Source organism: Sinohyriopsis cumingii, chromosome 4 (genome assembly GCF_028554795.1).
Source record: "Sinohyriopsis cumingii isolate HCF-2022 chromosome 4, ASM2855479v2, whole genome shotgun sequence".
In the NCBI taxonomy this organism is placed as follows: domain Eukaryota; kingdom Metazoa; phylum Mollusca; class Bivalvia; order Unionida; family Unionidae; genus Sinohyriopsis; species Sinohyriopsis cumingii.
The window spans coordinates 118,548,156-118,571,922 of NC_142964.1; the positions used below are offsets into that span (position 1 = coordinate 118,548,156).

The following is a 23,767-nucleotide window of genomic DNA, read 5'->3' on the forward strand; positions in this document are numbered from 1 at the left end:
ACATCTTGAATGCCATCCAAGAGGGAGACTGCCATCAGTCTGGACTTAAAAGATGCATACCTTCATGTCGCTATTCACAAGACTTCCAAGAAGTTCCAGTGATTTGCCTACAACATTGAATACCAATTCAGGGCACACCCATTGGGACTCAACATCAGCCCCTGAATTTTCACTTGTCTGATGAATCAAGTAATGGTGCATGTCCTGACCATTTCTACGGTTGCAACATCAAGTTACCTGGATGACATCCTACAGAAACATCAGGTGAGTCATATCTCAACATGTCATGATAGCCCTTATTACTGCTTACCAACCTGGGCTTCTTGTCAGAAAGGAAATGATCTGACCTATACAATTTGTTCACCTAAGTATGGAGTTCAGTACATGGGCCACACAGTTTGTCTCCCTCAGGATTGCACTTGGAAATCTGAACCATGGTGACTTCTTTACTTTCGAGGAAAATTCTTTCCACATGGGAATTCCTTTGCCTAGTGGGCTTGCTAAATGTGGCAGCAGACCTAATTGTCCAAGGTTTCCTTTTTATGTGCCTATTGCAAATGGCTCTTCTGTCCCAATGGAGGCCTGAAGTTTGTCCTCTGGACCATCTGCACACAGTTGAGGCACCATCTGTGGAATTGACTTGACTCATTGCTAGGTATACCTGTATAAGTACAACTGCCTGAGATTACAGTCTGTACCTACACAAGTACAGAAGGCTGCAGAGCCCACCTAATACCATCCTTTCCATAAGCTAGCGGTGCATGGTCTCCCCAGGAACGACATCTGCATATAAATATTCTGGAGATGACAGCCATTGTGAAAGCCTTTTACTGGTAGCAGGAATGTTTAAATGGAAAGGGAGTTCTCATTCTGTTCAACAGCTCTACAGTGGTGAATTATCTCAAACAACAAGGAAGAACCAAGTCCCCCATATCCTTGTGTCCTGGTGTGGGACTTTCTAAAGTGGTGTTGTTAGTAACAAATTCACATACACCTTTGACATATCCCAGGATGCCTGACATACTAGCCAAGTTGTTGTCCCAGAACAATCAACTAAAACAGATGAAATGGTCTCTTCATCCTCGGTTTTCCATCAGATATGTACTATATCCTCATTGCACCACTCAGATGGAAGAAGTCATGGATCAGCAGTCTCATCAATCTCGCAACAAAAACTCCTCAGAAAATTAGGATTTCCCCTCATCTATTCAAACTACCATGATGTCACTTGTTTCATTACTACCAAGAGCTAATGAATCTGGATCATATTAAACAGGCCTGCAGAAATAAATAATTATCATGGAGAGAATCATGCTAGCAATAAGGCCTTCCACTCTGAAAGCATGCAAAGGCAAATGACATGTTTTCACCAAGTGGTGCAAAAACAAACACATCCTACTTCTCCAGGCATTTATACTGCAATATCTGGCTCTTCAAAGAGAGAAAGTTTGCACTGAGTACAATAAAAAATTACTGCGCCAAAATCACTGACACCTTTCATCACAACGGAAGAGAGGATATCACCCAAAATGGGGATTTATCTGTCCTTCTCACTATCTTTGAGTATACTCAGACAAAAACGCTAGCCCTGTGCCCAAAGGGGAACCTATCTTGGGTGTTAAACTCGCTGAACAAGACACATTTTGAACCACTCTGTAGGGCATATCTAGTGCCATTTCATACAAAACCTGGTTCCACATGGCAATAGCGATGGTGGGCAGAACTAGTGAAGTCCTATCAGCAGACCTGAATGACATGCAGTTTCGAAAAGGCAGGTCAGTCTTACTCAAGGCAGCATCCTCTTTCATTACCAAGAACAAGCTGCCATCCATAGGTAACCAGACTTTCGTCAAGAAAACTTTGTCTAGTCTGGAGACATCAGCTCAAGACTTTAATAGAACAGAGCTGCTGCATTGTGGGAGACTGGGCTATGTTTACCTCTTGAGAAGAACAAGGGGATATATCAACACAGACTGTCTCATCCTGGATTAAGTGGGTTATTCACTTTGCATACTGAGAAATATTCCCAGCTCAAAATGAACTTCATTTTGACTCTTGAGTTTAGAGCAGTTGTCACCAGCCTAACATTCAACCAGAACTGTTCTCTAGCCAACAGCTCTCAAACTGTGGAATGGATATCAGTCCTCATTCTCTAGATTTTATCTCAGAGATCTGTCATCCCAAAAGGGCCCAATTCAATCTGGTGTGACCTATATTCACAACTGAACAAGTCACCTTTCCTGTTTGGTTGACAGCTTCTAAAAATTTTGCTTCACAACTTCTGCTGGATTTGCCAGGGAGGGGAGAGGGAGATTATCCCTATTTGAAGCTGCATCCCGACAGATGGAGTCCCCACCAGTCGGGTACCTAGAAGATGTCTCGCATAGCTTAGGGACCGGAGATAGTATCTCCGGAGTAAGGGGATGTATCTACTTCAACCTCTTACCTATTCCCCTAAGATATTATGATTAGGTAATGTATTTAAATAAGAAACCAATTTTTCCTAGTAAAATATGTTTCTTTGAGAATGCTTACCCAATCATAATACATTTTACTAGAAAAAAAATTTTTTTTTTTTAATCCTTGCTTAAAGAAATTCAGTTGCTTATATTATGATGTTTAACTCACATGAACCCAAAAAAGTTTGGATCTAGGGGTCATTCAATATTCAGAACAACTTGTCTGTAACCTTTATTTCAGACAAAATTGCCTTTTTTCTTCGTCTGTGGTACAAGTTGTTTTACATTCAGCATTGGAAGTTGAGAGTCCTGGTTGAGCTAAGACAGACACATCAACCTCATGAACTGAGATTACCATCGCTACTGTCTGTCCCTTAAAGAAGACTAATGAATTAGTCTTTCATTTCCTGGATTGATCTTCATTTTGCTTGTAAAGCACTACATATCTCATTCATTAAATCACCTGACGACACTGCAAATGAATGCTTTTCTTGCCACAATGCTTATGTTTGTATTCTTCATTACTAATGCAAGTTTTTAGAAGACTGAATGGTTTTTGTTTCTCTTCTCAGTTTAACAAAAGGAATGCATTAAAACACAAACTGGTCTGACTACAGGAAAATGTCAAGCTGAGCTGATTTGGCACTAAGGTTCTAATGTTTACTCAGATTTATAAATGTGTAGATTGTAAACAATAACTGAAATGATGCCATTTAATCAAAACTATTAGAAACTCAATTTTTCCCCTGATGAGCTAAATCATTGACAGTATACATGTAATACCTAGCTTACGTACTTCCATTTACTGTACACCTTTTCCCTCTGTTATGACAGGATTCATTTTTTAAGACGTGTTTGTTGAGAATGTCTGACAATTTAGATAAATAGGATCATCATGACAGTGTTTCATATTGCTGCTTTGTACTTGTACTTGAGGGGGAAAAACCATTTTGAACATACTTCACTGGATATGCCTTTTGTAGGATACACTATGACTATAGTACAAGTCACAGGGGGCCTGCAAGTGCATTTACTGATATAAATTTAAAACTTAATTTTAGTTTTACAATTTAATCATAATAGAGTTCTAACAAAGTTTATTCAGTTGTGATTTTGGGGTGATCTGCACAATAATTGTCATAACAAAATTTCCAGACAAAAATTATGAATCGCTATGGACTTTTACAATGGCATTAGACTGGGTCAGGATGGGACTATTAGTGCAGGGGAAATCAATGTGCAGTCATGCACGCTTACGTTTATCTCCCACATGGATGTTCAACTTTGAATGGGATAGAGGAGTAAAATACATTTTTTTTATGTACATTTAATTTTTAACATGTACATATGATATTTCTTCTTCAAAATTATAATTTATCATTGTGTACAATTTCACTAACATGAATCAATTGACAGCTGCATTTCTACTGTCATTTACGTGTATGAAGGAAGATATGTGTGTGGGAAAAATAGGTATTATGTACAAATTGAAATATAAGACACGACATACCATAAATATATACGAAGTTGCATAATTTCCTCCAATTTATTGGACCTGGTGCCTTTTTTTTTCTTTCCTGCCTGTGTTTTCCCAGGCTCTGTTTATAGATGATGACATTGTCACATCCCTGTCCATGTTTGTCATACAGCTTATTCCCAACAGCATGCACTTTCCCAGTTACATCATATTGCAGAAACCGGTTTAAACAGGATCACCCCTCTTGGGGTGGCTGCATCTGAAAATGTTGATGTATGTTATTGAATTTGCCATTACGCATTCTTGAGGAATGTATACACTGGAATTTTGGTGTACAAGGAGCAAAGTAAAGTGAATAAACACCATTTAAAGTATCTCCTAAATACCACCTATAACTGCAAAAAGTGACTCAGAGCGCATACATGACCTGTGTAAGTTGTACTATACAAGAAATGCAATGACCTACAAAGTTGAAACAGTATTTATTTAGATTAGAAGTTTGCTTATCAAAGGTCCTATTCATGACCAAGAAATTCAAATTCAAAAATTGTATAATATCAGTAATCAGGAAAATAAGTTTGAGACAGAATGATAACCATGCCTTTGGATGGAATGGCTAAATCAACAAGTATTGATCAAGTATGTATTTAACATGTAATAAACCAAACGGCGTTAAATAGTCAAAAGTCAGACTGATCAATTTCTACTAGGAAAAAAGTTGTATGAATTGTTAAATGTATTTCAGTCTTATTGGTGAAAAAGGCACAATTTATCACTGATAAAAAAAATAACTGTGTCAGAAAATGTACAGAATTAAACATATTTTTTCATGAGTTTCATGCAGATGTTAAGGAATTTTCCAGCCCAAATTGTATAAGTTGATGGGCTAGTTGGCTTGCTGTCCCCTCTCCCCCCCCCCCCCACAGTCTCAGGCTGTGTACTAGCAGTTGGTAGTGACTTTTTAAGATAAAATCAGCAAACAGCAGGACAAGCCTTGAAATTTTAAGTGGTCATAAAGCTATTGCCATAACCCTGAATCCATTCAAACATTGTTCATCTGTCAGCATTTGGTTTTTTTTAATACTTTTTCTCAAGAAATACTGAACTAATTTTACCCAAATTTCATGTGAATCATCTTGGCAGCAATGCCTTTAAAGTTTTTGCAAATAATTTTTATCAGTCATTGAATTAAAAGCACCCATACAAAAAAAGACAGATGGTTTACTAACTCTGCTCAAAATTTGTGCTTTCTGGCATGATGCCCTTTAAAGTTTGTATACATTGTGTCAGTCTGCTCTATTATTTGGTTGCCCTTCCAAAAACTATTTTAAAAAATGTTTTTAAACAACTTTTTCATAAAAATCACAGAACCAAATTTGACCACATGTGAAACCATTCTGATTTTAAAATCCTTTTGATTATGTATAAACTGTGCTGATCTACCCTTGATCATGGCTGAAGATCCTAAAAATAGATAAATCTTCAAATAACAGTTTGCCATAATTCAGTTGGCAGCAATTTTAATTAATTTTGACAGAACACATGCTGCTAACTTGGTCCACTACTGTTTCATTTGGCTATTAGGCAGATGTTTGCCAAGTGAGCCATCTCAGGCCCACTTGTGCCTCTTTGTTTTAAACAAAATAAATTGCCATTGAAAATCATATATGCCCTTTTCTTGATTGTGGTACTATCTAGCATCAAAATAGCATTTACATCATCTATAGTAATAGCCAATCAGATGTACTTTTTCATCTGATTACAGAGACATATACAGTACTCACATTTTATTCTTCTCATTTCTTCACTGTTAAATAAATCCTTACGGTGTTTTATATTCAGATCTCACAGAGTTATATTCATGCATCAATGTAGGGGTTTGCATAAACATATCGTAAGCTCATACAAGTCTTTTGTAGGTCACAGTATGTTTCTAACAAAGCTGTTAGCATCTAGTAATTTTTACAAGTGGACATACAAGTACTTTTTGGTTTCCTTAAGATTTTTATATGCAGTATTACAAGTATTTATGCTAATATACATGTAAGTTGATGAATTTCTTCATCATATATCAGCCTATTCTGTTTAACTTCATGCTGCAGAAGTGTTATGGAACAGTGAATTGACCTTTGATTAAATGACAATAATCCACTTTGATATGACTTGCTTTTATGTGTATACTATAGATATAGGAATAAAAAGGACATATTTTAGAAAAATTAGCTTATCAACATGGTTTTACTATAATTTGTAGCATAACTTGTTATGCAGCAGTAATTCACATGAAAGGACCATTTACAGAGTGTCTATACATGTGTGAGGTTTTTGTGACACCATATACTCATTTGCAAAGTGAGTCCAACTGCAAACATCAAAGACCCTTATCTGTTGTTGCATAATGTGCCAGTAGTTCAGGGTGTATGTTGTATTTTCTTTTAATTACGCCAAACAAACTGAATTGGCACAGATCTGCCTGCACATTGTGTCTCAGCAGATCTACATTAGGGCAGTTTGTACGTGGACTCAACTTGTAAGCGATGGCACATTTTTTTTGTCAATTCTTTATGAAAGATACTTTTTTTTTTCAGCTCCATCAGTTGATGTTAAGAATACTTTGTCAGAGTTTATAAATCAACAGTTGAGTAAAAGTGACCGGCCAGAACTAACAAGTGCCAGGATAATTATCTCAGGAGGTATGAGGGTATAACATACTGGGATTTTTGTTATGGTGTTCCTTCATCAGTACATTAATTCCAGACGTGTGAGTTTAAATTTCCAGAGTATTTGAATAACAATGTGAATGTTATTTATGCAGAACATTCTCATTTGTAATGTATCAGACGGAGAAAGCACATTTCTTCTAGTGAGTTTTGTTTCCCAGAGAATAATCACCCTCTGACAATGACCCACAAATCCTCAGGGATGTATCATTCAGCTTAAACTAGTGCCACTTGCAGGTGTCACACAGGTATGAGGTGGGAGTTTCTTCCCTTTTGTCTATAGGTGTATAGAAAAGAAACATTAAGTTATCATATCTCTAGAATTACTGAATTCAAGAGGTAGTTAAGCATATATTCCTAATGTTAATATGATTGGGTAAGTATTCTCAAAGAAAATTTACTAAAAGGTCAAGCCTGCTATGAAAGGTATTACTCAAGTTTACACATTTATTTAGTATGGTTCAGATCAGCAAATAAAAGAAAATCTAATAATTAATTTTTTCAAAACAGTCTTGTTGACCGTCAGCTACCACCTCAGACTACAAACCTACTCATACTTTATGTTTATTTGAGTTTACATCATTACATTAATATTTTCATTAATCTGTTACTATCATGTTTCTAGTCTATCAAGGAACTGTAAACTATCCACATGGAACTTTGTTGCCTCAGCAAGCCATTATTGTTTGAAACAAGAATTGTGATTGATTTATTTAAATTTTCCATAGCCCATTAGTTACATTTGGCCAATAAAAGCAGCTGTTATATAATCAACAGTAAGTACCCACTTCAGCAGACCCATGACAAAGCTTAATACTAGATCATAGGCATTCTTGAAGAGTTCTATCTTAGAGGCGGGTAGTATGGACTGTGATCAGATTATGAGTGCAAGATTAGTTGGCCTTCTTCTAACAGAAATCACCAAACACTAAGCTGCAGAATTATATGGCATTAATTTGGGTTCCCTGTTGTAGGTACTCAAATCAAATGTTCATCATAGTAAAATGTATAAAATCCCATCATAATTTTTAACATGATCATTTGTAATAATACTTTTGATTGTATGACATGGATTTCACATCAGGAGATATTGTTACCTAGCATTAATCTTGTTGTCCCATGATTCTGGACAATTAATTTTCTGCCACTGAGGAAATATAGCTAGCTAAATAGATGGATAAAACACAATGACAATGTAATGAAGGTCTGATAAATAATTTTGCTTGATTGATATGACAGAATAACAAACAGGAAGACAAACTGAGACAGAGACAGATACTATCCATGTCATGCTTGCAAGGAGTTTAGAAATTACAGTAAAATTTGTAGTTCTGTATTGGCTTTCTGTGAATCCTTGAGACCTTTATGATACGTTTGACATAAATTACTAAATTGGGTGTGTTTAAGTTGATTTTAAAGTGTATTGAATGTGTGCAAGGTGATTTTAAAGTGTATCATTTTTGTACTGTTGAGTGGTAAAAGATATTAATGTATAGTCAAAAATGGCTGCCAGGATTTGATTAGGCAGTTATTATTTCGTTGTGTTTTTACTTATGAACTGCATAATACAAGGGATTTTAGTTTAAATAAAATCATGTGGCCAAAGAATTTTGACGTTATAATATATCAGTCATTTACAAGAAAACATACCTTGAGAAGATTGGATTGCTATGTTTTTATCACTAAGAGTTTCACTGATTTATTTTCCTTTTTCTTAGGAAGAGGAATGAAGAATGGTGAAAATTTCAAGCTCCTGTATACCCTTGCTGACAAGATGAATGCTGCTGTTGGTGCATCCAGAGCTGCAGTGGATGCTGGATTTGTTCCCAATGACATGCAAATTGGACAAACTGGCAAAATTGTGGCTCCTGTAAGTTTCTTTTATCATGTAGAAATAGAACCTTTACTGCAGTTTTTCTGATCAGTGATAATGTGGTTGTGGCTTATTTGGTTATACAGAAGTCCCCCTCTTGAACGGCCTCCCTGACCAGTGGCCATCCGCTTCTTACGGCAGAAGCCATTGGCACGGACAAGTTTGTATCCAAAAGTACCCTTCAAGAATGGCCACCCCTCTAACACAACCAGCAGCCAGCATATTAGTGCAAAAATGTAAAATGTTCCCCTCTTGACCGGCCACTTTTTTCCAAATGTATCCAGAATAAAAAATGAATTCATATTGTGACGTAAGGTAAGTAATCAGATTATCTCTTATCATCGATAAATTTCTTCCAATGTTAAGTTTCTGTTACTGAAAGAAGTGTTGCCTGAAGTACATGTAACAGTAAGATTAATATTGTATCATTGTCTATACAAGCCGACGTTTACAGGAAATGGGCTTAACAATGTTATGATAGAGTTTTGGGCTTCACACGTCTGTCGAGTTCTTCTCTTTGTTGACTACAACTGGACATAATTGTCAAGATCATAACAGGGTCAGCATAGGCTAAAAATAGATTTGTGCATTAACAAACACACACACACACACACACACACACACACAGAAATTAACCTTAAACAAGACAGGGTACCAGACAAAGACCGAAAAAATCATATAACAACACATTTACCACTTCCTTTACAAAGAAGGCATTTCGTCCACTCGATAAACATTTTGTCTGCATAATGAAATCTCAAACAGTTGGCAACATCCGAATAAATTGTTACCAAACATTAAATTGTCATCACGCATACAGAGACATATTATTTCAGAAGTTGGTTATTCTACTTGATGACATCGGGTGAGGTGGGGAGGGGAGACTTACCGATCATTTTTATGTAGAAAAGACTCGAATAAAACAATTTTATGTTGAAAAGACTTGAATAAACAATGTTGTAACCGACGAGGAGGTTATTCAGCAGCAGTGGGAAAATGGAGCAAATGGAAAGTGCATTATGTATTTACCAAGATTTAAATGATGTTTTTGAATGGTTTTGCAATGTGCATGACCACATACCCGCTTGCATATCACGCTTACGCCAAGATTAAGAACTATTAATGTATATTCAATTGAAATAAGTCTATTATTATAACAATAATAACCTTTTAATAATTAATGTTACTTTTAAATGAAGATATTAATGAAGATATTAAGTGCTTTAAAGTATGTAGCTTTCTTACTACGTCCATTAAATATACTTCTCACAAAAAATTTAGTCCCCCTCTGGAAAGCCACTCATCTCATACGGCCACTTTCCCGGTGCAGAAGGGGTGGCCGTTTAAGAGTGGGACCACTGTAATTGTTATTCCTGTTATCAATCCGTGTCTTTATCCAGGTTTATTTTTCTCAAGAGGTGTTTATGCTTTAATCATCATACCTGATGATTGTATGCATTTCTATTAGTACCATACCCAAGCAATAAAAGTAGCTCAGTGTGATCTACATTTTCAGATTTTACTTGCTTTGGCTTTATTTTTGCATATGGCTCATGACCAAATAGGTTTATTGTACCCATTATGCACAGTCATGAAAGATTATGTGAGTGAGTGATCTTGATGAGTACTATACCCTCATTGCCAAAGTAGTTCACTGTGACCTGTATTTAATGCTTCACTGATTTGGGTTTAGTTTTGGCCAACTGGTCTAAGGCACTCACATTTACAGATCACTCACACATCTCACCTATGTCCATGTGAGTTTTGAGTCTCAGCTTGACCAACATGAGAAAGCTTGCCAATAGCTTTCCTTGGGTCAGTGGTTCTTCCTGGGGTTTTCCCAGGTTCTTCCTCCACCAGGTATACTGGCTGCCATGTATAACCTATTATGTGCTGAAAAATGGCATTAAATAAAAAACAACCAACCAACCAACTTGTTTTTGCATATAGCTTGTCATCAGATATGGATAATGTTACTAAAACAAGAAGAAAAACTATAAATAAATGACTTTTTCAAAACCACAGAAAGCATCTTACATTGAGGACTGTCAGATTTATACAAATTATGCCAATCTGCAGTCAAACTTGAAACAACTGTTAGTGCAGTTAAAAGCATTGGAAAACATTTAAACAGATAGCATCCTAAAGACCCAGATTTCTTGGCCTACTGCATATGATGTTACAGAGATGATGGGATGTGAAAAATATAGTATTCTACTTTAACAGAAATACATGTTTTCTTTTATCGTATGTTTTTTTTCTCAAATTATAAATGGCTTTTACTTCACATTTTTTATTGAAAGTTCACACATATATAGCCATATATTTGTGAAATTTAATTTAAAACTATTCAAAGGCTATATAACAGATTGTGACAAATGAAGAAAACATTGATAGGCCATTGATGAATGAGAAAATGTGTCATTTATTGATCCAGAGTTTCCACTGCTTGAGTGTTAGTATTATCCTTCCATGATTAACTGGTTTTCTCTTAAACTAATTATTTGTAAATATCATTTAGACTTTCAGAAAACTATATTGTAGAATTTCACCCAACATTATTTTATTGCACTTAACTGAATTTAAAAATTATATTTTTTGATTGACAACAAGCTGACTTCCTACCTCAAAAATGCTCATATTACACCAAGTTAATGGTCATTTCTGGTAAAGTTTGATCATGCAAGAATTATATAAGCTCTAACTGGTGAATATCAGTACACATTATCTGTGGACATTGAAACAGTAATACCCAAGCTGATTGACACTAAAGGGAAATTTCTAGCTTGTGATAAAATTGTCTGTAAAATGTTGACCAGGAATGGAGCCAGCAAATAACCACCAATGATGATTTAATGTAGCTCATTTACTGAGTGACAGTTGGAAGTGTTTGTCTCCAGACTTAATCCAAGTACACAGACTTCAGAGCAATGGAGAAAGTTCATGTAAAATTGGCTATTAAATGGCTGAGTGGTCTAAAGCGCTTTCCGTTACGGATCACTGCCATCTCACCTCTGTCTGCGTGGGTTCGAGTCTCAGATTCAGCCAATGTGGGTATGTGAGAAAGCTTGCCAGTAGCTTCTCGTGGGTCGGTGGATCTATCCGGGGTTTTCCCGGGTTCTTCCTCCACCATTAATACTGGCCACCATGTATAGCCTATTGTGTGCTGAAAAAATGGCGTTAAACCCTACAACAACAACAACAACAACTTAACTTGGACATGGGGGACAAGTCTGGAATGTCTTCATGTTGTTATGTCTATGGGGGACAAGTCTGGAATGTCTTCATGTTGTTACATCTATGGGGGACAAGTATGGAATGTATTCATGTTGCTACTTCTTTCTAGTGGTTGAAGATGCCATGGGAAACAAATTAGCATGGATCTGATGATGGGTCAGAATCTGAACTGTACAAGTTAGACACCTTGTGTTAATTTGTAGAAGGGTTGATAGGTGTTGTAACTAGTTTTACATTTTTAAAGATAGATATGAGTACATGTGCAAATTGTCAAAGGCTTGGGGAATGTTGGACTTATGTAATTATGCATTTTGGGGATTCTTTTTGCGACAAATGTTTGTGTGTTCCAAGAGACTTGATTGACATGATATTTATTAGGTGACTTTCTCTGAAAATCATTGATGTGTGAGCTTTATAATTGTTTAGAAACTGGTGTAATATACCTAGTGTTTAATTAGTACCTGTGCTTCAGTTAGTGTATATACCTAGTGTTTAATTAGTACTTGTGCTTCAATTAGTGTATATACCTAGTGTTTAATTAATACTTGTACTTCAATCAGTGTATATACTTAGTGTTTAATTAGTACTTGTGCTTCAGTTAGTGTATATACCTAGTGTTTAATAGGTATTTGTGCTTCAATTAGTGTATATAACTAGTATTTAATAAGTACTTGTGCTTCAGTTAGTGTATATACCTAGTGTTTAATAAGTACTTGTGCTTCATTTAGTGTATATACCTAGTGTTTAATAAGTACTTGTGCTTCAGTTAGTGTACATACTTAGTGTGTAATTAGTACTTGTGCTTAGTACCAACACATTTGTGAATTTAATGGATGGAGGGGGGTAATAAAAGCGGGTGCGAAAATGCATGCTTCATTGGCACAATTACCATTTTAGATCAGTGTATATTAAATGAGAAAATCATTTGCTGTGATAACAGAAATTGCATATATAATATATTACTTTATTCAGAGAACCATGCATTGGTACATACACGTGTATAGTTTATATATATGTCTAATCTATAGCATGAATATCAACACTGTGTACTCGCCAGCAAATCTCATAACATCCATTGAATCCACAATACAAGTATTTCCATCGAAATTATCCACACACAGATGTAAAATATTCAATAATTTTGTCACAGATCATTATGTGACTGAATTCAATGGAAAAAAATAACAAAAATTACGTAACGGGTGTATGTAACGAATGATGAAACAGCACGTCCGAAGGTTAATTAACGGTGTCTGTATAAATTTCATACCACTACATTTCTCATCCATCAATTGTAATACATTATTATTGTCTGAAAAACTCTGTGATTTTCAGCTGCTTTCTGCTACTGTCACGTTTGCTCTTGGCAAAGTCAATTATAGTTCTCAGCTGAAGAATTCGAACATAGTCAATATCTTGCGTCTCCATCCATCTCAAAGCACACTCTAAACCTTTGACTGCTTCTGTTGCTAATGGTGGACTATCCTTAGGTGTGGTGTCCTTGCTATCACCATCGTCAGCATCATAATTGGTGTTATTGAACTTAATATTTTTAATAATTTCCACATCCGAAACGTGGTCTGCAACTGGGCAGTCATTATCGAAATTGAGCCATTCATCAACACTTTCACGTGACTGCATCAGCTCCCCAAATGCCCTCTCAGCCTGGAACACATCATTCTCAGAAAATCCATCAAATAAACTATTGTCATCATCACTGATGTTGCCTCTGTTTTCCTGTGTAATAGTAAATGCTGCCCCAAGTCCTTTCTCCCAGCAGTTCTCAATGCAGCATAGCATAATGGCATCCCAACATTTGCCACCGAGGTGTCTCCTGCTAGTCTTGCTTTTTTCCTTATCATTCCCTCACTTTCATGCATATCCACAACCATCTCTCTTAATTTTGCTTCTTCCTTCTTCCATCCTCGAACTGTTGATTCATTCACACCTAAATCTTTAGCTACCTGTGATTGTTTAACACCGGACTTAATCCTATCCAATGCTTCAATCTTTTCTTTAACAGTAAAAGCTTTATGTTTCCATTTCCCATTTTCCATTTTAAATGTCCACTAATTAACACTTTTACTCCTATTGGTTTGAAAGACTACAGCAAGAATAATTGTCATTAAACAATGGGGGTATATTTGTAGGAATGGACGACATTATTTACTAGTCAACAGATTGCATAAAACAACACCGACAAGCCACGCGCACATGTTGGCAGCTTTTGTTTCTTTGATGTTTTATAAATCATTGCCCCCTAATTTGAACAAGTTTAGCTCGGCAGTTGACATTGATGATGAGCAATGTACTTAAATTAATTGATTAATAAATTCTGGCGAGAATCTTTTATCTACTGCCACATTGGTTGTTGCTTAGTTGCGTATGCAATTTAGAGAACATATGTCGGATATTTTTAGAGCAACGATTGTATATGGAATGCATTCAAGACAAACACAAAGTAGACATGATGGCTTCATTGCTCAAGGATCAGTAATAATAATATTAACACTTATGAGCTGTCATTTTTCAACAATAAACAAAGATCAAAGTTCTCAAAAGGCCCAGCCACTGGTTTGGATACTCGTATTTCCGATGTTTATTTTGGCACAAAACTATAAGAAATTAGTTAAATTTGTAAATTTTAGGAGCCACAAAAACAATTGATTATATTCGAATTTGTGTGATTTCCTCCCCAAAATGATAATAAATTTTCTACGTTTTTTTTTCGCACTTTTAAGAAGAGTATGAGAATAATACATGTATTTGATATTTCAGCCACAGTCGTCTTATATTCGAATTTATATGCAATCTCTTCTCGAAAATGACAATAAAACTCTTTACGTATTAAATTTTTCATACTTATAAGAATTTTTTAGTTTTTGAGAAAAATACCTGTAATAAAGTACCTGAAATTTTGGGAGCCATGCCACGACCGTGTTATATCCGAATTCACGTTATAATGGAGCGCGTTATAGCAGGGTCCCACTGTACCTAGTGTTTAATAAGTACTTGTGCTGCAATTAGTGTATATACCTAGTGTTTAATAAGTAATTGTGCATCAATTAGTGTACATACTTAGTGTTTAATTAGTACTTGTGCTTCAGTTAGTGTACATACCTAGTGTTTAATTAGTACTTGTGCTTCAGTTAGTGTATATATCTAGTGTTTAATTAGTACTTGTGCTTCAGTTAGTGTATAGACCTAGTGTTTAATTAGTTGTTGTTGTTGTTGTAGGGTTTAATGCCATTTTTCGGTACACGATAGGCTATACATGGCATCCAGTATTAATGGTGGAGGAAGAACCTGGGAAATCCCCAGAAAGAACCACCGACCCTTGAGAAGCTACTGGCAAGCTTTCTCACATACCCACATTGGCTGAATCCGAGACTCGAACCTACACAGACAGAGGTGAGATGGCAGTGATCCGTAACGGAGAGTGCTTTAGACCACTTGGCCACTCAGGGCCCCTGTTTAATTAGTACTTGTGCTTCAATTAGTGCACATACTTAGTGTTTAATTAGTACTTGTGCTTCAGTTAGTGTGTATACCTAGTGTTTAATAAGTACTTGTGCTTCAATTAGTGTATATACTTAGTGTTTAAGAACCGCTCTGGTGGCCTGGTGGTTAGAGCATCCGACTCTGATGCAGGAGGTCATAAGTTCGATCCCTGGCCGAGTCGTACCAAAGACTTATGAAAAATAGTGCTAACAGCTACCTCGCTTGACGCTTAGCATTAAGAGGTTAGTGTTAAGACTGGTTGGCCTGGTGTCAGGGTAATGTGACTGGGTGGGATACCTATATGTCTGCAGCATGATGCCCCAGTGCTAGACATCACTATAAACTGCCACACTGCAGACATCATAGCGATATGACTGAAAAATTGTTAAAGCTATGTTTTAAAAAAATCCAAATCCATATACCTAATGTTTAATAAGTACTTGTGCTTCAGTTAGTGTATATACCTAGTGTTTAAGAACCAATACAGTGGCCTAGTGGTTAGATCGTCCATCTCAGATGCGGGAGGTCGTGGGTTCTATCCCCAGTCGAGTTGTACCAAAGACTTACAAAAAATGGTGCTAACAGCTGCCTCGCTTGACACTCAGCATTAAGTGGTTAGTGTTAGGACTGGTTGGCCTGGTGTCTGGATACATGTCTGTGGCATGATGCCCCAGTGCTAGACATCACTATAAGCTGCCACACTGCAGACATCGTAGCGATATGACTCAAAAATTGTTTAAAGCTACATTTTAAAAAATCCAAATCCAAATACCTAGTGTTTAATAAGTACTTGTGCTTCAGTTAGTGTATATGCCTTGTGTTTAATAAGTACTTGTGCTTCAATAAGTGTATATACCTAATGTTTAACAAGTACTTGTGCTTCAGTTAGTGTATATACCTAGTGTTTAATTAGTACTTCAAGCAATAGATATATTATTTTACAGTCCTGTTCCTTTAGATTAATTGTATGGATAAAATTAGATGGATATAAATTTTAACAGGACAGTTTGATGCCAATAATTATGAGTGTAAATGTTTGAATTTATCAATCCTGTTAAAATAGAAAATTGGTTTCACAAATTTGTTTAGTTTCCTTGTAAGTCTGGCACCATTTTGTGAAGAAGAAAAAACAACTTAGTGGAGAATAACATATGCAATGTTGAATCAGTTTACAAGGTAACAACTTGAAATCTGCTGAATCACCTGAAGTCCAAACTATGACTCAAAAGATTGTAATGGCAACAAAGCCTTTTATTATCAATGAACCAGAGCTCCAAAGAGTTTGTGAATTGTTGTCTGACATTCATTCTGTCCATGACAGTTATAGTGAATCCCACATGCCAGAGAGTTAACTCCACTATATTTCTACATTAGTTTGGACTCTTTACACAGCACTGGAATTGTCATTATGCACACTATCCTTTTCTTTGCTTTCCTAAATGTCAGTAATGCAGAAATCAGGTGTGTATCACTAAAATGAACATGGGCCTTTTGACATGACTTTGAAGCAAAACCATTTAAGTTGTAGGAGTCAAGGAGTTTGCTTTTACAATAAGGCTAGCTACTCAGTTTTTGCTCTGTACTATTAGAAAGCCATTGTTACCAGTATATCATACAAATTCTGGAGACCTGCAATCAAAGTAAAAGTATTTACTTCAATTAAATTGACTAAATGACCCTAAAGTTTTGATTGTGAACATATCACTTTCCAAAGAATATATTTAGGTATAGTTTCCACATTTAACTGAACAGGTAATCAAGTTTCTAACCTTCTTTACTATCCATCTTAAACATTGAAGGAGTGTTTATAGGCCTTTTGAGTTTGAAGATAAAATAACACCTACGATTTTTAGTTGGAATCCTATAAAATGTACTCAGTACAGTGGTCCCCCTCTTGAATGGCCCCCCTGACCAGTGGCCACCTGCTTCTTACAGCCAGAATCCCATGGCACCGACGAGTGTGTGTTCAAAAGTGCCTCTCAAGAATAGCCAGCTCTCTAACACAAGCAGCGGCCAGCATATTAATACAAAAATGTAAAATGTTCTCATCACATGCAGCCACTTTTTATTTCAGATGTGTCCAGAACAAATAATTAATTAATTTGGTAAAGTAAGTAATCAGATTGTATCTACCATCTTTACCTGTCTCCCGATGTCAGATTTCTGTTACTGAAAGAAGTGTTGGCTAAAGTACCTGTAACAACTAAGATCATTATCTATAAATTCGATGTTTACATGAAATGTGCTCAACAGTGTTTTGGGCTTCACACAGCTGTCGATTTCTTGTCTTTGATGGTTACACCAGATGTAATTGTCAAGATAAATATAAATATAATCTAGATTTCATGGATTAACACACATAGAAATTAAACTTGAGCAACCAATAAGGAGAATATTCAGCAGCATGGAGCAAATGGAAAGAGAATTATGTTTGCACCAAGATTTAAATGACAATTTTGAATGGTTATGCAATGTTCATGACAACAATACCCACTCGCATATCACACTTATGTCAAGAATAAGAACTGTTAATGCATGTTCACTTGAAATAAGTCTATTCTTAAAATAAGAAGAACCTTTTAATAATTAATGTTACTTTTAAATGAAGATATTACATTTTTGAAGTATGTAGCTTTCTTACTACGTACATTACATATACTTCTCACAAAATATTTAGTTTATACTTTATAGTTCTTTAATAATTCTTTTTTTCAAAAGGTGGAAATAAAACAAATGCATGTAAAGATAATATTTTCATTGAATAATTAAGTTGAATTATGGGAACTAATAGCTTATTTTGGTGATTGCCAGGAATTGATCAGTAAGACAATGGGGGAGGGTTGGGTGTTTCTGCATGATTTGTGGCACATTTTTTAATTGAATCTATAAATTTGTGATTTTAAATTGGAGCAACCATGAAATCCACATAAATTGGTGTCCCTTGAAGAAAGTGAATCTACAGTAACTAGAACAATCAGAGTCTTATAATGGTATTTCTCTAAAGTGTTATACCGTTCCACTGAGACAAAGTTGTAAAAGCCTAGAGTAAATTACTTGATCAGACATTTAAAATTAACTAAGGCAAGTCTTTGTATAGATTTATACATTTATACATGTAGATGTTTTGACCTATTGTTCAAGAAAATTGACATATGAGACTAAGCATTAATACAAATCATTAATGGTGGTGGTATAGTAGATACAAATGGTACAAAAGAGAACGGTAGGAAGAGATATATTCAGATCAATATTTTTTACATGCATGACATGGGGAGAAAAGGTAATAATACGTAAGTACAATGAGTTTACAAGGGAACAGTAAAGTCGTTTACAGTTGCATATACCAACATTAGAATCTTGAACCTGCAGCAGCTCCTGGATATTTAAAACTTTTTAAACTATTGGTAAGATGTATGAATGCTTTCCCTAATGAAAATTTAATCTATTGGTGAGAAGTATGAATGCCTGCCCTAGTGAAAATTTAAACTATTGGTTAGAAGTCTGAATGCCTGCCCTAATGAAACTTTAACTATTGGTTAGAAGTATGAATGCCTGTCCTAATGAAAATTTTAACTATTGGTTAGAAGTATGAATGCCTGCCCTAATGAAAATTTAATCTATTGGTTAGAAGTATGAATGCCTGCCCTAATGAAAATTTAATCTATTGGTTAGAAGTATGAATGCCTGCCCTAATGAAAATTTGCTCATTAATCATAATTTAATCTATTGGTAAGAAGTATGAATGCCTGCCCTAATGAAAATTTAATCTATTGGTAAGATGTAAGAATGCCTTCCCTAATGAAAATGTAATCTATTGGTAAGAAGTATGAATGCCTGCCCTAATGAAAATGTAATCTATTGGTAAGATGTATGAATGCCTGCCCTGCCCAAATGAAAATTTAATCTATTGGTAAGAAGTATGAATGCCTGCCCTAATGAAAATGTAATCTATTGGTAAGAAGTATGAATGCCTTCCCTAATGAAAATGTAATCTATTGGTAAGATGTATGAATGCCTGCCCTGCCCTAATAAAAATTTAATCTATTGGTAAAAAGTATGAATGCCTGCCCTAATGAAAATGTAATCTATTGGTAAGAAGTATGAATGCCTGCCCTAATGAAAATTTAATCTATTGGTAAGATGTATGAATGCCTTCCCTAATGAAAATTTAATCTATTGGTAAGAAGTATGAATGCCTGTCCTAGTGAAAATTTTAACTATTGGTTAGAAGTATGAATGCCTGCCCTAATGAAAACTTAATCTATTGGTTAGAAGTATGAATGCCTGCCCTAGTGAAAATTTAATCTATTGGTTAGAAGTATGAATGACTTCCCTAATGAAAACTTTAACTATTGGTTAGAAGTATGAATGCCTGCCCTAATGAAAATTTGCTCATTGAGGACCAAAAATTGCACTATCTTTACAGTTAAAACAACTCTAGCAATTTCAATGCCATAGACTAACAATGTTAAGCATAACATTGTCTCTAAGAAAAAGACAATATATTTTACACTGTATTTGATATTATGACTAATTCAAAGTGACCTTGTGGTTTAACTTTCAACAGAATAATTATAGTGATATTGTTCAACTTCATAATAAGTATATTGGTGTGGGCACAGTTTGCATGCTGTATAAACAGCTAGTTATCCAGTTGATACCAAATATGCAACCAACTATCCAGTTAATGCCTTGGGTATGCTGAGGAGCAACCAGCTATCCAGTCCATGCCAATCATGCTGTGTAACAACCAGCTGTTGAGTCCATGCCAGGCATGCTGTGTAACAACCAGCTTTATAAAAATATTAGAAATTTTGCACTGTTTATTTTTGTAATAAAACATTTTGGATTTTAATTCTATGTGACTAGTCTGCAGCCTACAAATACAACCTGGTCCTTGGAAATGAGGTTGTACTGAATTTTCTCATGTTTTTTGTTTTTTTTTTCTGGATTACGTTGGAACTTTTGCTCTTGAAATACATGCTACTATCATAGACAGTTGATTAGCACTCATTCTTTTGGGTAAGGTAAGCTATTTGAGAATATTTTTAATTGCATTTATAAAAATGAAGAAGTTTATTCTGCACCCCCACCCACCTATATCCTTGTTTGCCAAGCTTCTATCTGTATTGGATGTTTGTCTTGCATTCTTTTTCTCAGATATTCTTACATTTTCTTGTTACAATGATAGAATTTCAAAGGCCTGTGAACAGTGTGAGGAAAAACATCATTACATATTAGGTAATTCATGCACTGGGAAAACTCATACCTTTGGTTTAGACTGGTTTTCTGTTTTTGCTTTCAGGACTTGTACATTGCTGTGGGGATATCAGGTGCTATTCAGCACCTAGCTGGGATGAAGGACAGCAAAGTGATTGTGGCTATTAACAAGGATCCTGAGGCCCCTATTTTCCAGGTGGCAGACTTTGGACTAGTTCAGGATCTTTTCAAGGTCAGCTGTTGTTAACCTTTCTTTCCATTCTCATTCATGCAATGTAAAATTAAGAAAATAAAGAAATCTTATAACCTTATATACATAATGTTTATAACCATATGCTTGTCATATGAAGTATTTTGAGCATAAAGACTGACATTTTTACAGATCCCTTTTTAAAGTTACCATGATTTGTTAGATGCATATACATCAAAGAATTTGATTATGATTACTTACCTGATTTCGTTAATTCATTATCTTCTTGTAGCTAAATGTTGCCAAGAGATTGAATCTGGTAATTCATGGAAGCCACTATATAGTTTACATCATATGGAATGAGACACTTTCTGACTGGTTAATTGACTTGACATCATGCAGGTGTTAAGTCGGATTTCATTGACACATTCCTTTGAATCTGCAAACAGTCAATCTTGATTTATAATCCTATAAAAATTAAGTATTATCATTAGATTTTCTTCAGAGTTGAGTTACTTTTTATCTTTATTAAGAAACATTTTCGAAACAAATGAAAATTTTATTGTATGCATAGCCCAAGTATATGAACAATTACCCTGTTGAAGGGGAGAGGGTGGAAAACACCTGAAAAATGCAGAGCACGTATGGAAATCATGGGTAAAAGACAGCTTATGGTCTCGCAAGTAATGTAATGCCATTATCAATTTATTTGTGTCATTGTCAGTAAGCAAGTCTTTATGTTACCAAGATTTATTTCGATTTTAATGCTATTTCTGGGATATTTGATCTCTTAAATGGTGAAATGCCATCCTAAATCTCTTGTATTTCCAGAATGTGTTGGACATTGTAATAGTGTAATATTTATGATCAGTTTATTAATGTCATAAGTTTTCTATGTTAATCCTTTTCTGTTCATCTGCAACATAATGCATTCATTAGAGGTATAGTTTCTTTTCTTTTGGGTAACAAATGATGTAATATCATTACCTGAGAAAGATAATGATATAGATAATACAATTCATGCATATTTGTTAGGATACTTTTATTTGAAGACATTTTTCTGATAATAATAATAATAATAATAATAATGACCTTATTTAAAGAGGGTAACACAATTAGCTAAAAACTAATCTACCTTGAGGCCCTCATACAAAGGAATTCATTTATTTAAGCTGCATCTCTGAAGCCACTGGATATATTGGGTTTGGAAGAAGGAAATAGAGTGGGCATTTCTAATCTCAACTGGAATACTATTCCAGAGCAGAGTTCCAGAGTATTGGAAACTTTTTTTAAATAACTCCTTATTTGGTTTGGGAATTTTATACTGTTTGGTAGACATGGATCGCAGGTGGGGAGTATTACCAGGTAGCCTATACTGGAATAGTGATTTATTGTTTCATGTATTCTTGTTGGCAGGACAGTGTCCTGTGTATATGTGAATGATTTGAAGCTAGAAAATAAAAAGGGTTAAGATCAGTGGGGGAGGGTCCCTCTTCCTCAGAATGATAATTAACTTTTTACACATTAGTGTTTGTACTTTGAATTTTTTATTATTTTTTCATGAATAAACAAATGCAAAAATTTCAAGTGCCATGCCTCAATTGTGTTATATTCATACATGATCTCTTCCCCAAAACTGATAATAAACTTTTCATACATTAATTCTCATATGTTGAAAAAATATTTAATTTTTCATCTGTGAATAAATATGTAAAATTTTCAAGAGCCACACCACAATCATGATATATTCAAATTTGTGTTATGGTAGAACATGCTGTAGTGGGATCACAATGTACTGGTTTAGAGACAAATCATTATTTATTTGACAATCTGATTTTGTGATTTGTGATTATCATTTCCATTGTGAATAGAGGTATGACCCTTGACAGTTAACCATCACCACTTAAAAACCAAGTAACATGTTGAACATTGTCTCAAAGACACCTGCCTTTTATGGGTTTTTGGAAGAGTTTATGTCTCCCAGGTAGATTATCATTCTTACTTTGATTTCTGTTTGTTGCATTTCAGCCATTTGGCAGCACATCCATCTGTCTGTTTATTACTCATCTCCTCTCTAAACCACTTGCTGGAATGCCACAAACTTTGTTGCCCATGTTATAACCATCTGCCAGATGGGTGTAAGTTTTGGACCTTGAGGTTGGACAGGGGTCACATATATAAAAATTAGAATCATTGTGACATTCATGAATAACAGGAGGACCTCTGCATCATGGTGTGATGGGGAGATTGGGGTATTATTAAAGGTATGGGGATTTGCCATAGTGCACCATGGAAGTGGCTCTAAATATAATTGTGTAGGTTTCAATTTGTGTGGATTTTCAAAAGACATTATATTTTCATTGGTACTTAATTCTGACACTTGGGAAACAGGTTTCTAATATCTCAGCAATAATCTTTTTTTGTTTTGGTCTTCAAATCCTTGGTTTTTGTCAGCCAAACCATCTATCAAAATAAATGGGCATTTTTCCTCCTATCCCCCCCCCCCAAAATATGTGTTACAGGTGACTACTTAGCTTTCTTAAGCCCATCTGTCTGTCACTGTCCATAAACATTTTTATTTCTGGACCATAACTTGCTGACTGTTCATAGCATCTCAGTGAAGCTTGATACACGTATTGGACTAGTGTGGAGCCACAATTCCAAAGTTAATCACAGGTTTCATACCCACCCAGGCCAACTCTGTTCATTAGTTTTGATGTGCCTATGGGAAAGGCAGATCACTCCCATTTCATCTGCATGATACAGTAAATAATGTGCTCTGAGAGCAGTTAGCAACTAAGTATCCAACCAACCAGATATGTCTTGCTTTTTGTGAATCTTCAGTTAGATTATACTGTATGTTTTTGTCCATTTTCGTTCCACAGACCCAACGATTAGCTGCTTTTTCATTTCTGGAGCATAGCTTGCAAACTGTGCAAGGTGTCTCTTTGAAACTTGCCCTCATGCTTCAGCTTTGCCTTTGCTATTCCCAATTTGGTTGTAATATTTTCTGTGTTTATTCATTTTTCTCTTCATCCAACCACTCAAACTATTTAAGGTATATCTTTGAAATTTGCTGATAATTTTAGG

The 23,767-nt window shown here is 35.4% G+C and overlaps 1 protein-coding gene across 1 annotated transcript in view; it reads left to right on the top strand.

Annotated features, from left to right (window-relative positions):
• Positions 1-23,767, top strand: part of LOC149801977 (electron transfer flavoprotein subunit alpha, mitochondrial-like) — a 66,186-nt gene that overhangs the window by 38,073 nt on the left and 4,346 nt on the right. The window contains exons 7-9 of the mRNA XM_089956373.1: positions 6,525-6,629; positions 8,375-8,526; positions 20,573-20,719. Of these exons, the coding sequence (XP_089812499.1) occupies positions 6,525-6,629; positions 8,375-8,526; positions 20,573-20,719 (404 nt within the window). The remainder of the gene's footprint in view (positions 1-6,524; positions 6,630-8,374; positions 8,527-20,572; positions 20,720-23,767) is intronic.